The sequence below is a fragment of the Pinus tabuliformis genome, chromosome 4_2, assembly GCF_031772625.1.
Source record: "Pinus tabuliformis cultivar Carrire ecotype Pingquan chromosome 4_2, CPIR1, whole genome shotgun sequence".
Taxonomy (NCBI): Eukaryota; Viridiplantae; Streptophyta; class Pinopsida; order Pinales; family Pinaceae; genus Pinus; species Pinus tabuliformis.
In genome coordinates this window covers 165,114,878-165,131,827 of record NC_142304.1, presented here as the reverse complement: position 1 = coordinate 165,131,827, position 16,950 = coordinate 165,114,878, and the positions used below count along the sequence as shown (strand labels likewise).

The 16,950-nt window shown below is 37.1% G+C and overlaps 1 protein-coding gene across 1 annotated transcript; it reads left to right on the top strand.

The window, feature by feature from the left end:
* The first annotated feature begins 1,236 nt into the window (after window positions 1-1,236).
* LOC149168696 (large ribosomal subunit protein eL42) lies at window positions 1,237-16,143 on the top strand. Its single transcript, XM_089428380.1, has 5 exons — window positions 1,237-1,424; window positions 14,259-14,370; window positions 14,465-14,532; window positions 15,503-15,577; window positions 15,723-16,143. The coding sequence occupies exons 1-5, from the start codon at window positions 1,422-1,424 to the stop codon at window positions 15,780-15,782; spliced, it is 318 nt and encodes a 105-aa protein (XP_089284506.1). The 5' UTR covers window positions 1,237-1,421; the 3' UTR covers window positions 15,783-16,143.
* Window positions 16,144-16,950: the final 807 nt, after the last annotated feature.

Here is a 16,950-nt window from a genome sequence, read left to right as displayed (position 1 = left end):
CGTGTGTTATATTCTTTCCGCGACCAGCCTCATGCACAAAGTTGAAGGGTTAGAGGGGGGCGACCAGTCCCCCCTTCGTTGCATTGGGGGGGTGGGAGCCCCCCTTGTCAGGGGATTTGCAGGGGGGCAGTAGCCCCCTTGCACGGGGTCCGGGACATCGCCCCAGATTTTTTTTTTTTGACCCTATATTAGGTGGGCAGACCTACCTATGGTTTTGTGCATGGATTTCGCACATGGTTTTGGGTATGACGGTTTTTTGCCCATGGTATTTTGTAGATCCGACTAAGGGAACTACGATTATGCTCTAATCCAGGGTTAATGGATTAGGGTTTATGGATGCTTCAACATGTATATATATGTATTGTAATATTGAAAGGAATATAATGAAAAATCAATCTGGTAGTCCCGATTTTGGGATCCAGAGGAAAATCTCTGTGTATTTGTTTTGTGTTTCTCGCCATTGTATATTTTCTGTTTGTTAAGAATTCGTTTGCAAGTAATTTTTGTAGAGGGTTAAGACTACATTTAGAGTGAAAAGAGATTTGATCCTTCTCGACGCTTAGTAGATCTAGAGTTAAGATGGATCTAAGTTTGTGTAGATTTTTGATTTTCCCTACAGTATACATGGTTATTTTAGAATTTAAAAAAAAACAAATTATTTTATTTCTATATTTCCATGTTTAATTGTCACTTATAACCAAAGGAATTTAGTCACTTCACCATCTTTAACCAGTCGAAAATAAATCCTTAGGACATAGATTAGTTGGTGATAGAGTGTACAATTAAGACACTCATTGTGTCATTGTTGGTTTAAACACCTAATTAACTTTGTGTGTTGTGTGAGAGATTGTGTTAATATACCTAAAATTATAGTGTTAATAGTTAGAATCAATCTCATATCATACAAATACAAACCTAACATACTGGTGAACTAGTTAAAAACATTTCAAAAATAAAACTTTCAATATTTACCGATTAATTCAATTAATAAACTTAAAAAAATACTATAAGACATTATTGATTTTTTTTTTGTAAAACATAAATTTAACTTTGCAACTAATTACTATAATGCTTTGCTGTCCCTCACATGGACTCATAAATAATTCCCCATTCTAACATGACGACTCCCCTTTTCCTCATCCTTGTCGCGTAGATGATAGATATAACTATAACCTTAGTCTTGATTTTCATTCAGCATAGGCATTGGCATTAGGACGACAAATACCTAATTAAGTATAATTCTCATTAAATTAAGTTTTATGTAACAATTATGATTAGACATAGACTCTCCTTTCGAACCCTAAATCCCGAGGTACAGAGGCAGTGAACAAGAAGAGGAAAAAGCAGAGGAGCAGCAGCAACAACAAACAACAGGAGGAATCAACAGGATTGTTGAGGCGGAGTCAGTTCAGAAACCCAAAATGGTATGGGTTTTAACTTTTCGATTTTCTCTTAGAATTTTTGATAGTGGATATCTCCTTGCAGCTTGAAGATCGTTGTTGGGTATTTTTCCTTCTTAAGAAAAAGATTACACGGTGCACAAGAGGAGTTTTTTCTGTTTTACTCGATCAAATGTGGTGAATGAGGGTTAGATTGTGAATTATCTCTGAATCATTTATGTCTTATTTTTTCTTCGGGGTGCCTATCACTAGAAAAATCTGTGTCTGCTCACTAGGGAAAGAAACAGATGAAAATGAGTCCTTGAGTGGTCATTACTTTTACCTGCTGTGGTCAGTGTATACAGTCTACCCAGTTATTTATTGTTGCAAAACTATTGAAGAACTCGAGATTTGTATATGTATTGTCATGCAAGCCCAGTTTTCGTTGTTGCAATCTGTATACTTGAAGCAGTGACCTGTCTAGCTAGGGTTTTCCTTCTCTCGAGGACACATAAATGGGGGCTGGTGGGCTTTTATCGTTTATCCTTTTTGTTTTTCAATACACAGTTACCAAATTCACCCGAATCGGGGAAAAATTACTAAATTTTGATAATTGATTCGAAAAGTGAATAGTTCAGTGCAATTCGGTTCGGTTCGTACATTTGGGAGGTTGAGTTAAGGGCGAAAGAAATGAAGCGAGCTGTTTTTTTCTTAGTCAAAGCTTCAACCCAGGGTCGACCCATCAATGGAGGAAGAAGACATCATCTATTAATCCTATTAACTACATGATCATCTGCTTCTTGTTGTTTTATAGAATCTCTTCCTATGTATGCACAAGACCTTGGAACCCGTAGCTTGGGAGGCGATGATCAGAAGATTTTGGAAAGTGAACTCTATTCTTTCTTTTTTTGTTTGTTTGGTAGGTAAGCACCCACGGCGATTTGAACCGGTGACCTATTACAAGGAGTGCCTTAACAGTGCACCCATTCACAGTCAACCCAAAAGCCCCATGGGCAAGTGAACTCTATTCTTATTGTTATTGTAATCAATGACTTTATCCTATGGAAATGGGAGAGGAATGAGATAATAGAGATGACCAAGGTATTGCAAAGTGAACTCTATTCCTATTGTTGTTATAATTGACGCCATTATCTTATGGAAGTGCGAGAGGAATGAGATAACAGAGATGGCAATCTACAAGCCCTACCCTTTCGAGAAGAGGTAGAGCGAAACTGTCGATTCCAAGACTAGGACCAGCAGCTGCATTGTATATCTGATGATTTGGATAATCAAAGAGTATTTCCTTTACAGAAACAGGACTCTGCAGCTTTATATTTCCTTTAAAGAGTATTTCCTCTCGTTATATTTATTCGTCGACCATGATGTTGTACGACTCTTTGCAAGTTTGCAGTAGCATGTTACCATTTTGCTAATCTTTTCTATGTTCCATGTAAAAATTGTGAATAGAAGAGATGTAGAGAAGCCTTGTGTATACAGTATATACAAAGACGGGGACTTCAAACTGAGATACCTATGCACGAAAGTCAAATTAACTTTGTGAATGGAATCATATATACATTTTTTAAGATGTATACTATCAAAGTGTTCCCAAATTGAAATTTTTTCTTTCGAATCTTATTGAATTTGAATTCCAACTTGTTAGCTATGCTTCAATATCAGATAAGATTACCAAGAGAGGATGATTTGGCCTTGGGTCATTACTGGAGGGTGATTTGGCAATTTACAATTGTCATAAATGGTATGTGTGGACCTTACAAACCATGGTTAGAATGTGACTGCCTAAGAATTAAGGAGTTATATACAAGCAATTGACTTATCATAAAAGTATGCTATTGAGATTTGTGTTGTATTTGTTATTAGGTACTCGGTGTATATTATACCTGGTTTTTTGGACTCTGTATATTGTGTTTTTTTCATCTTCTCGTTATAGAAAGATTCAAAATTAGGTACCCTTATGCGTAAGTGTTTGCACTTTACAGTGTTAATATTTCTTAGCAGGTCATTTTCCACTTCCTGAGGGAAACTGTAATATAAGGAGTGTAATATTTCTGCATGCTGGGAAACTGTAACAAAGCAATTGGAAGAGTTGTCGATTTTTCAAGTGCAATATAGACAAGCACAATTTATGGAACTGATAATTACTTCCAATGATATTGTTATTTCTTTAGCACATTCCAGATTTTTATTAAGCAATTATACTTCACAAATTTCAACCATAAATGCAATAATGATAGTACAATCATAAAGAGACAGCCAAACACAAGAGACACAAAGTTTTTCCCTGGGAAAACCCTAACTAGGGAAAAACCAAACAAACTTTTCTTAGGAGAAATTGTCCAATTCAACAAGAGATACAATCTGATTTTCCAGTCAAACTAGGTCAAACTGACCATAGAAACTACACAGGTCAAACCTGGTCAAATACAGAGATTTTTGACCTTCTGTAATAATTAGTCAACTCTGGTCAAACAGGCTGAATTTCAGCCTCCTGCAACTGCCTCAGAATTTTGGTCAACCTGCCAGAGCTTTGGTCAAACTACCCAGTCAAAATTCAGTCAAACCATAAGTCAAACTGCTCAGAAAGTCTCTGTCAACCCTGCAATCAAACTGCCCAGAACTCCATCAAATAGATCAGAAAGATTCTTGGTCAACATAGGTCAAACTTCATTCTTCTTGCTCTCTCTCTCCTTCACACATGTGAACAGAATGAAATGATTGTGAGTGATCTGAGTTGCTCCAAGCGAGAGAGGCTGAATGTATATTTATAATGGTTGAAGGAGCCCAAATTGGTGTGCCCCTTGGCTGGGCGGACTTAACTTTTGGGGGCAAATTGTGAATTTGAAAATTTATTTTTACCTCTTTTATTTGGAGCCGACTTGAATTCAAATTTGCATTTTCATTTTCTTTTTCTTTTGTGGGCTAATACAATTAAAGATACTGACCACAACTACCAAAATTCAACACTCCCTCTTAGCTAGGGAGGTATTCTCTTTGACTTCTTCAAATGTTCTCTTGTTGACAAATTTATCCATCCCAAGAAAAGGTTGAATTAGCTCAGCTATGTTGATGAATCCATCCACTTCTTGTTCTAATCTAGAACCACGTGGAGAACATCCTGTATCAACATCATGCTCAACAAGTTGTCACTTGGAGCAAGGTCACTAGCTCAACAAGTTGTCACTTGGAGCAAGGTTAGTACCTTTGACCAAAAATGGTGAAACACCTGGGCAATTACCATTCTTGCATGCCAATTGAATGATAATACACTTGCCCGATGCTAAAGGCACTTATAGTGTACCCATTAGCCAAACATTTCTTAGCAATATGGTGAGAACTTCTTGATCGGGGGAGCACTATGGAGTCTGGAGTATAGACCATTCCATTTCGACACTCATACTACTCACTAGCCAAGCACCTCTTGGCAATATGGTCAGAACCTTCTAACTGGGGGAGCACTCTGCGCTGACCATATTCCCTAACCACATTACATGGCGGCCTGGGTAATATGTTTGACCTAGGGAGAATGTTTGTCCTTGATGCTACAACATCAACACTCCCTATGATTGAAGGAAACATTCTCAACTACTCTAAGCTTGTCCTCGAAGTATACAAACTTCACCCTAGGACAAAGGCTTTTTGAGAATGTCAGCATCCAACTCGTGTGTAAAAATGTACTGGAGCCGCACTACTCCCTTCTGTACCATGTCTCGGTACTCGATCTAAATGTGCTTCGACTTGTCATTACGGTTGTCTCCAACACTTGGTCAAACAATCCTGTGAGTAGCTTCTGAAGCCACATTGCTTCACAACTCATTAAACTAGCTACAACATACTCGATCTCTGTAGTGCTGAGTGCGACAAAGTTTGCTTCTTGCTCATCCAAGGGACCATAGCAGAACCCAAACTGAACCAACATCTTGATGTGCTCTTCTTGTCTTTTGCACTCTCTGCCCAATCTGAATCTGTATATTCCTGTAGATGTACTTCACCAATTTAGACATATTTCAATCCATATCCAACTGTACCATGCTGGTACCTCAACACATATTGTGTCGCATGCCTTGACTCAATCATAAATTGACCGACTTCCTTTACTGGATCCATCACCATAGCTGCTTTCTAGTCACCCTGACTGGGTGCTCCCTTTGACACTGAAAGAGATCCCGCTGCTGCAATCCTGGTTGCTCCCTCTGCCATTTCTGCTTTCCAGTCAATGAAGCATATTTATTGTCTGGCATGGTCTACACATAGAAGGCATACTGCTCTTAGATATCTCTCGTTTTTGAGCATCTCAATCTCAATCTCATGACTGTCCATCATCCCAAATCTTTGAAGCATCTAAATAGTATACTTCCATTGACCAAGAAAGTAATGCATCAAATCTAGATCCTTCATCTCGAACTCAAAGGTCAACTCCCTTTGAAGCAGAGCTTCCTATGGTAATCATGACTGCTTCTACCATAGCAAATCCTCTTGTCACTGTTGCTCCCTCTGTAATGTGAGTCATTCTGCTCCTGTCAAAACAAGTCATATAATAACTAGATCAACCAAGACTCATCAAAGATCCATGCCCGAGATTTGTACAAAGCTTTCTTCATTCTACAAACATGAGACTCTTTCTCATGTACCTCAAAACCCTGAGGTAACTCCATGTACACTTCTTCCTCAATTACTCCATCAAGGAAAGTGGTATTTACATCCATCTGATGTAGCCTCCAATAAAATCAATAGAAATAATAGTTCTTACAAAAGTGTACCTAACAACTGGAGCAAATGTCTAATAGTCCTCTCCCCTTTTTTGGGAGAACCCTCTTGCCATGCACTTCTCTATGCTGGCATCTATCGTATGCTTGATGTTGTAGATCCACTTGGAAGTCACCACTGATTTCCCTTTAGGTCTTGGCACAATTTCCTCCATTATGGCATCTTTCAAACTTGTTGGCCTTCCTGCTCCCTTTGAACTAGGAGCTCTTCCGGTCATCTGGCACGGTTCTAGATGTCAATAAAATTCTTTTTGAGCGCAAATCACTCTAGCCGAGTTTATTCTCGATCCTAGGAGAATCCTCTTGCGACAAACTTTACTTTGTTCTTCCCAATGCTTCCATCTGCTGCCAGAGCCTTAGCAGCCTTCATGATGTACCTGCAACCCTCATTAGTAGGTCATGGAAGAAACTATTATAACCAAGCAAACGATAGAAAGACAAGAGGCTGACCAAAAATAAAATAATAATAATAATAATCAAGGAATAAAGATATAAAGTACTTATCTTTTGAGGAGAAGGGGATTTGTCAACTCCCTCTAGATCCTTGCCTTCTTGCAAAAATCATAGACATCCATCTACAAACTCATCCTCGCCCTCATCATCAACTACTAGTGCATGTTGCTTTCCTTTCCTTGCATGAAATATATAAGCTAGGGTGTGAATTTTCTGTCCACACCAAAGATTCAACAACAAGCTAATGATGCTACTTTCTACTAGCATTCAACATTCTACATTCTAGGGTTTCACAAATCCTTAGGACCAGTGCTTCAATGCAAGCCTTATCCTTTTAGACTCTCAAATTTAATCAACACCCTTTGCAAGTCCAATAAATTGTCATTTGCAAATTATCCTGCTATAGACATGGAACCAATCACTATACCTTGAGAAGAATCATGCCATCACATCAAACTCTTGAAGATTATTGAACATGAGTGAATCTCATCACTGGAATTTATTGCTTTATATATATGTGAAGGAGGGTTTATTTTTAGCTCCCTCCATCTCTGGAGCAACTTCTTTGGAGGATGAATTAGTGTGCTTAGTCAAATTAACAATTTCGCATACAATTTCATAATTCATAAAGGTTTCTTCTATACATACTTGTCAAGGACTCTACAAGGTTCATGACAATATATAGTTTCAAGGCAACACCTTGCTTCGTAACAGTTCTAAAGGAAAATTTCATACTTCAGGTTTAACGATAGCACAACTAGGCCTAAACTTGGTCCTACAATTTCAGTTCCTTCAATGAATCACAACGTTCTTCTTTGTCTCATTGGCCTCTCCACAAGCCTGAGGGAATTCCATATGAGCTGGTTACAACCTGAGGCTTCTTGGCCTCTCTTCCCTACTAAGGCCTTTTGGCCTACTTGAATTAACCCTTAGGCCTTTTGGCCCACCTGCAGGCAGACTGAGGCCCTTTTGGCCCCCTTGTTACTGTTGAAGGAAATGTAACTAGGTTCGGTTTTCATTATGAATTGTGATTATAATATTATGAAGGAAAATTGTTATTCTTTCCCTATTAGTCTGCTTGAATTAACCTTGAGGCCTTTTGGCCCACCTGTAAGCAGACTTAGGCCCTTTTGCCCTCCTTGTTACTGTTGAAGGAAATGTAACTAGGTTCGGTTTTCATTATGAATTGTAATTATTATGAAGAAAAATTGTTATTCCTTGTATCATGGGTTTCATGAGCAAGATGCGTTTACCATAGGTCAAAGACTTCTTCTTAATGTCTTTAGGATTTTATGTTACATCATAAGTATTATGAAAGTCATAAGGTCAAAGGCTAACACTCCAAGACAATTGTCACTATCCTCATGCGAATCTGCTCTATGAAAATGAAGTGATCTCCTTGATGATATGTATGTCTCTATTATAAAGTTTTGTTTTTCTCTTTGTCAAATCCTATCAACACTACTAACACTCATCTTGTTTAGCTCTCTTGAATTGTAAAAGATTCTTGTTTGAGGTAATTCATCATCCGATGAATCTACCACCCTATTCATCTCTAAATTGTTTGAATGAAAAGAACCTTGAAAGGTTCTCTGGAAACACTAACCTAAGGGCATATTAATAGGATGACAATCACTAAACCTTCTTAAGGATATTATTGATAAAAATTGCTACACTGATTGACATAAATTGATGATGTGTGAAACCCTAAACCTAATTAGGGCTATCAATGAAGAAATTCCTATACTGATTGATTTATTGGTAATGTCATATTCAAATTTTTGATATGATTATGAAGCTCTAACCTATTAAGGTTGAAATCTTGAACCCTTGAAGTTCTGATAAAATAAGGATTTGATTTGACAATGAATCAAAACCCTAAGTTTTGGTTAGGTCTACAAGCAAGATTCATGCCATGAAAAGTCCTAGGAATGAAACCCTAGGTACATGTTTCTTTTCCTAGCTTAGTCTTGGTCAATGTATTGTCTAACTATATAATGTGTCTATACATGATGGCTATCTCCTAGAAATATGTGTTGATCAAATTTTCTAAAGATTATGGGATCTAGGGTTTGATAGTTAAGCCCTAGTCAAAGTTTGAAAGTTCTAGGATGATGATTGAAATCTAGGGTTTGCAACTAAATCCTAGTAATGATTAAATTCTCTAGTATGTGTATTCATCTGAATCTATAAATTGTGTGCTGAGAATTTATAGATGGAAAATCTAGGGTTTACCTCAAACCCTAGTAAGAAACTCTTTATATATGTTGATTGAAAATCTAGGGTTTACATCAAACCCTAGTAGAAGCAATTCATATTGATAAAATCTAGGGTTTACCGAAAACTCTAGTAGATAGTCTATCATATGGTTTCTCAAGTTATCTAATCATGATTGAATCGCTGATATGACTTAGGGTTTGTATCAAACCTGGTCTAGATGATTGAAGTAATTAAGAGTGTAATCTCTTGCTATCATGATTGAATTGCTGATATGACTTAGGGTTTGTATCAATCTTGGTCTAGATGATTGAAGTAATTAAGAGTGTAATCTCTTGCTGATTATGAAAATTATAAATGCTTCCACTACTATAAAGTTTTTTTTATTGCCAATTCGTGCTTTTATAGAATTGGTTTGTACTTAGTATCTAAGTGGTGCAGTACATCATATTGGTAAAGAAGCTAGTAAAAGAAGTTGACATGATGAGCATGAGATCAAGGAAGATGTTGGAAGAAGCCTATATGACCTAAAGGTAAAATGAGGTAGTATTTAATTTTATAATGTCATGTCGTATGGTTGCAGGTAACATGGATCACTACATCTATCTTAAGAGGCATGATCAAGAGAAAAAGGATCTCCTTTGAAAAGATGCAGAAAATCATAAGTCACACTAGATGAAATCAACATAATATGTTCTCATATAAAGTATGAGGTTGTTGACTATGATTACGAGAACTCTCGTTAGAAACCCTTGAGAATGGAATGAGTGAGGGGGGAAGAGGTCATGAGCTATGCAACCATGATGAAGGCAATCAACATCCAAAAGACCAAGAAGAATTGACTAGGAAATCTCCTGGAAAGATATGAAGATTTTGATGAAAGTCTGAAAAAGATGGAGACCCTTGACAATGTATATCTTTGGGAAATGTGTCAACAAGTATGCAGGATGTTGATACCTACTAAAAAGATGTCATGATAAAGAGCCATCTCGAAAGGTACGATTTGATTTAATGCTATGTTTTGATTTCTTGAATAATATCTGGATGAAGTTCATACAGGGCTACTAGAACAAGATTTGTAAGTACAAGTACATCCAACATTCATGCGATGGATGGAAACTCCTAAAAGAAGCATGAAGAGAAAGAAGTAGCCATATAAAGAAGGTTCTAGATATATACCAGGAAGGCCACTTTCCATGAAGAAAGGAATGACATGATGAAATAAGAAGGAAAGTGATCGATGGCCGTTGCCCTACAAGGAAGAAGCTCAACTGAATTTCATGACATCAAGGAAAGAAGTTGATCAAGCAGCTGAAGGACCCATGAAGAAGAAGTTGTTGATGAATGGACAAGTCCCTAGCTAAGAGGGAGTTCTAACAAGTTCCTAATTACAAAGGAGCTTGGTCAAGTTTCTGGTCAGAGGAAACTTGGGCATATCTTCCTCAATTAAGAGGAAGAGATAGACACATTATCCTTGTCTTCATTTTGAAGAAAGGATGGAGGATTGAGTAATCATTTGGCATCCGATACTCTTTGAGGATGTGTAGGGCATCCAAGATAAGAGTAGGCAAGAGGACTGATATTCTTTGAGGGATGGGGACCCAAGATAAGGATAGTCCTAGAAGGTCATACTCAATGAACACCTGGGTGGGTATGTACCTTGAGAGACAATGATGTAGGTTTCTATCATCATTGGTCTTGCCAACATTGTGCTCTGATCTATTGAGAGATAGAGCTGTTAGTCAAGGCCTTGCTATGTGACAATGTTGGTTATAATGATGCTATACAGATTAATTACTAGTCCGACTATATTTATGAGATCTCTTTAGTGTTGAATAGCCTTGTACCATTTAATGAATACCTCCCTAGTTAAGAGGGAGTGTTGAAGGAAATGTAGCTAGGTTTGGTTTTCATTATGACTTGTAATTATAATATTATGAAGAAAAATTGTTATTTAGAATCTACACTCGGATATTCCACAGTTTTAATGAAAACTGTGGAATATCCTAGTGTAGATTCTATAAAACCTAACCACAGAAATCTACAATCCATTAAAAATTGTTATTCCTTGCATCATGGGTTTCATGAGCAAGATGCATTTACCATAGGGCAAAGACTTCTTGATGTCTTTAGGATTTTATGTTACATCATAAGTATTATGAAAGTCATAAGGTCAAAGGCTAACACTCCAAGACAAGTGTCACTATCCTCATGCAAATCTGCTCTATGAAAATGAAGTAATCTCCTTGATGATATGTCGGCCTAGATACAAGGCACTCCTGTCGGCTCAAAGATCCATCATTGACTCATATATATACAAGGAGTAACATGGAGTCAAACAAGTGAAGTCTTTGGATTAGTTCAGATCACAGTCAACGAAGAAAAGGAACGCATACACAAGCGGAGTAATATCTTGGAAGTCTGATATATCTCAGAGGTCTCTCTGGAATCTATATGCTGTGACAGCTCTGGGAAGGTATCAAAGGACTGTATATATATATATATATATATATATATATACAGTGACTGCTCTCGGTGGTGGCCTGTGTATATATGTATAACAACAATTCTCAGTGGTGGCCTGTACTGTGACTACAGCTCTCGGTGGTGGCACATCTAATCAGTATCATGACCAACGAAGGGTATGCAAGTCTGTTTCAAGACATCAACATAAACGAAGGACTGTGGCATCCGAGAAACTGAGGAATCGAAGACAGTGACTGGACAGCAAGGACATAAGGAGAAGGAGTACAGGGAATTGTGGATGACAAACGTCTTGGAGGTAACCTGGTGTCTATTTTGTCAAGGGTCTTGGTATTCTTCATCTAAACATCTATAAAAAGAGATTCAAGGGTTTACTCTCAAGAGGAGAGGTTTGCCCTGGCTTGGAGCCAACATCTTGTGTACTTGTACTATTGTTGATCTTCTATTTTGATAACTGTTTGATAATTGAAGAACACACTAACATAACAAAGTGAATTTGAAGAAATAATACACAAAACTGTTATCAATAAGTCTGTGAAGAATCACTAAGCCATGTATTGCTCTAGATTCTTCAACAGTTACAGTGGCCCTTAAACAGAATTTGGCCTTCAAAAACCTTGTTTGGACAGCTCCTTCATTCCACGTCCAGCAAACACAAACTCGGCATAGGGACAGAAACTTGGCCTGTTCTCTTAGGTCAGAATTGCTCAAACAGAACTCAGAACAGACTCCTTTTCATAGTGATCTCAATGCCCTTCCTTCTAAGCAGTTCTTGAGGTTTCTCGGCCCCTCCTAGGCCTGCGGCCTGCCACAGACACCTTCTCTGTCTGCTGCCTCTATCTAAGTGCCTCAGTCATGCTTCTTAAGGGCTCGGCTGGCCCTCTCAAGGTCTCACACCTGCCTTTACATCAACCTGAGGTTACAAGATCTTCTTCTAGGATTAAAGCAAATTCTTGGCCCTCTTCCTCTTAAATACCGTTGTCAATCAATGAAACTAGGCCATAATCACATCCTTTTTGTAATAAGATGAAGCACTTAGACTTCCATACAAATGCTGATGTCAATGAGCTATTCTACTAGGGCTTGAGAGCTTCTTCAAGTCTCTTCTCGTTTCACCTTGCTTATCTTGACTTAGGGCGGTCTTTACCAATCTCGCTCTGATACCATGTTGATTTTTCAAGTGCAATATAGACAAGCACAATTTCTGAAACTGATAATTACTTTCAAATTTCAATGATATTGTTATTACTTTAGCACATTCCAGATTATCATTAAGCAATTATACTTCAGAAATTTCAATCATAAATGTAATAATGACAGTAGGATCATAAAGAGACAGCCAAACACAAGAGACAGAAATTTTCACCCTGGGAAAAGACTAACTAGGGAAAAACCCAGCAACCTTTTCTTAGAAGAAATTGTCCAATTCAACAAGAGATACAAACTGATTTTCCAATCAAAATAGGTCAAACTGACCACAGAAACTACACAGGTCAAACCTGGTCAAACAGAGATTTTCGGCCTTCTGCAACAGGTAGTCAACTCTGGTCAAATATGTCAAATATTGGCCTCCTGCAACTGCTTCAGAATTTCTGTCAACCTGTCAGGACTTGGGTCAAACTGCCCAGTCAAAGTTTGGTCAAACCACATGTCAAACTGCCCAGAAAGTCTCTGTCAACCCTGTGGTCAAACAGCCCATGTGATTTTGGTCAACGCTGCCCAGAATTTGGTCAAACAGATCAGAAATATTCTTGATCAACCCAGGTCAAACTTTGTTCTTCTTGCATGTGTGAACAGAAACAGATGATTGTGAGTGATCTGAATTGCTTCAAGTGAGAGAGGTTGAATGTATATTTATAGTGGTTGAAGGAGCCTGAATTGGGGTGCCCCTTAGCTGGGCTGACTTGACTTTTGGCGGCAAAATTTTGAATTTCAAAATTTAACTTTTCCCTCTTTTATTTGGAGCCGGCTTGAATTCAAATTTGTGTTTTTGTTTTCTTTTTCTTTTGTAGGCTAATACAATTAAAGAATACTGATCGCAGCTACCAAAATTCAACAAGAGTAAGGTCTGAGAAGAATAGTTAAGGGTACAATTAGTAGATTGGTTATTCTGGTTGTTGACCAAGAGCGTGCAGAGGACTGTAGTTTGACTGATGAATGCACATCTGCATGAAATTAATCATGGAACTTTACTTGCTCAACCAAGGTCCTGCTCCGGACAAATTCCTTGACACAAATTTTGTGCAACTTAAGGTCACTTATACATTGAAATTTGATGGGCAACTTAAAATATACTTTTCCTGGAAGATCGCATCCATGTGATATCTAAAATTGGTTTTGAAACTTGGTAGGTAATTCCTATTTGTTGTAATTTTATATTGCTTTTTATTCAGAAAATCTTTACCCTCATACACCCTCCCATGAATAAACCAAAATATTTTTTGTCCAAGTTCCTTTTCAGGGCCATCTGATGTATTTTTTTTTTTGTTAATCGTATTTCAATCAACTAGCCTTCCATAAATTTGCATAGACATCAACGTTACCATCAGTGCTGGAGAGTTCAATGGTTTATATTTTATGAACATGTGGCTCAATGGAGAGTTTGCATCTGCATTGGAATGCAGAGGTAGATGGTCATGTACTAGATATTCTCATTGTGGATTGGCTAATAATCTCTTTTGGTGTCAACATCTAATTAGAGGCAAACGAACAAACACTTTTCCATGCGTGTGATTGGTTTCCAAGCCCAGATATATATAATGTTGTCATCTTTTGCATTCCTACGGGAGAAGGTGTTGGCAATATGCCTTTGATGCATTATTTTATTTCACTGCCCATCACATCCCCTTTCCGTCATTGCAAAGCAGAACTCTTTACTTTTCTTAAAAGAAAATGGTGTTTTCTGATATCTTTCAAATGTCCCACTTTCTTGAACTTACAGGTGAATGTACCTAAGACAAAGAAAACTTTCTGCAAGAATAAAGCTTGCAGAAAGCACACTGTGCATAAAGTAACACAGTACAAGAAAGGAAAGGATAGTCTTTCTGCACAAGGTGAGCTTATATGGGTGGTATCTTTTGGTGAATGAAATGAACTTGTTTTCATTCTTTTCTACCGGCAGCTGATTTGTTTTTCTCTTGTTTCCAGGAAAGAGACGTTATGATAGGAAACAATCTGGTTATGGAGGTCAAACAAAGCCTGTCTTTCACAAGAAGGTGAGTCAAACATTGTGAAGGAATGGTTTAGTTATATCTAGAAAATGGGATTTGTGGGTTAGGGCCTGCTTGACCCAAATTCCCATATCAGACACATGGATTTGTGTATCCAACATGTGTTCTGTCAGATTCTTGTCCCACATGCTGTGTCAGATTCACGTTCCATATGTGTTGGATATAGAGGCCCTACATCTCCCAGAGTTCCTGAGATTCAGGACATCAAAAATGTTTTCAAAAAAACTTGTCCTGATGTGTGTTTGATGTAGTTCTATTTTCTAGACGTTTGAAAAATTTACTTGATGACTGTACTTTCTTTCTGTAAGTTTAAGTTTTTTATTATAAATTTACATATCCCCTGTATCCTGTTTTGATTGGTCTATGTATCTTTTGGACACTTGAATCCCTCTATCAGGTGACTTAGGTTATTATGTAAGCTGTCTGCCCAAGTTTTACATGACACATTTTGCACTTAATGAAACTTTTTTTGCAGCTGTTATGGTTTTTGTTTGAGTTATCTTGTATTGCCTTAATTTCACGGGCATATTCTGTTGGTTCTCTATATGTGCCTACGTTTCACTGTTCCTTGTTAATTCCATCACTATTTATTGTTTTTGGTCATCCACACATCATCGATTTTTCACTTGTAGTTTTTCGAAGGCTATAATTGTGTTATATAAATTTCCGTGTTTTATATGTTTAGTGTTTTTTGATAAAATACAAATGCATAGAGGTTTTGTCTTTGTAACATTTCCTCTAGGAAGTGAGTATCTGACTGCTACATCTTAAGTCTTAATTGTGGGTCGCATAAAATGTCAAACACATTTTGCCTTCTACAACTGAAAATTGGCATCTTTTTGAACTTGTTCAACTATGATATGAGTGATGTTAACAATTATCCAACTTGTCCAACTATGTTATGAATGATGTTGACAATTATCCAACTAGTCCAACTTGCTTTTTGGTTTGGTAGGCCAAAACAACAAAGAAGATTGTGTTGAAGCTGCAATGCCAGTCTTGCAAACATTATTCCCAACATCCGATCAAGGTAATTTGTTTCACCAAAAGTCTTATTCAAAGTTCTCTAATTTTTTTTTTGGGTTAATCAATTTTCTCATTTAGCAGCCATTAATGCTTATGCTTATTTGCTTCTATATGGTAATATTTTGATGAATTTATCTATTTATCTGCAGCGATGCAAGCACTTTGAAATTGGTGGGGACAAGAAAGGAAAGGGCACATCTCTCTTCTAGGTGCATTCGCATCAGTGGATAACAATGTCTTCCTATCCGTAGAACTGTCAAAACATCAGGGTGTTTTGGATTTGCAGTTAATCCTTTTGATTCAATACTTTAGGTTTTCTTTTCATGAATAGTTTACATTGAAAAAGGTCTGCCAAGTAGATAATCTTGTAGCAAATTGTCAACAAGTATAGCAGGTAAAGCTGAGCTTTTATAAATAGAGCCTTCTGAAGCTTTGAACTCCACTCTTAAATATTCATAGAAAAGACATCTGCGGATTTTCTCAGCTTATATTATGTAGTCTAAACCTAATTGATTTCATTTCTGAAATACAAATAAACTAGAATATAACTGAGCTTATATTTCCTTTGTATATTCTGACTTTTGTCCTGGATATTTATGTTTTATTGTTTTTTGTTGTATGTCTTATGACCTATTTGCTGAGAAAAAAACATGTGATATCTCCCTCACAAGTCAGTATATGATTGGGTAAAGCTAAAATTCCATGTCCTTACAAACCTTGTATTCTGCCTCCGATGATTAAAAATTAAAATCATTCTATGAAGTTAGAAGCAGGAAAAAAATTGAAGACATTCTATTTGATCTGTATCTGTATGTTTCTTGGCCTGATCATCATTGTGTAAATTATCATTTTTCACTTTGACATAATGCTATCATTCTTGATGCCCTATTTGCTCATGACTAGCCTGGAAAGGCCAGTACTGCTGGAAGTGGAAAATTTGAAGGATATGTTAGATGTTTAAATTTTTGAGCCTTAGGCCATCTTGGGTATGAAAAGGGTCATCTTTTTATTTTTCCATCTTGGGGATGAAATACCTGCTATTATATTTTAAAGGAAGTGCCGTTCTCTTCTAACACTCTTGAAACTATCACAGGACACCAGAAATTCCTTTTTATCCTTCGTATTACATATTGTGATTTCGTAAATAATCTTGGTTTTTGTTGGTCCTTGATTTGGAAAATTGATGCTTGAAGCTTGTGACAGTTTTTATTTGCTTTAAGCTTTGCATCTGGATACGCAATTTGCTTTATAAATGTACATCACATGGGAAAAAGTAGCTTTAGAACTAATAAATTTTACTTTTATGAATTTTGTATCTTATATTACTGTAATGCCCCTTACTAGGATCTTACCAATCAGCCATTAAGATATTCCTAA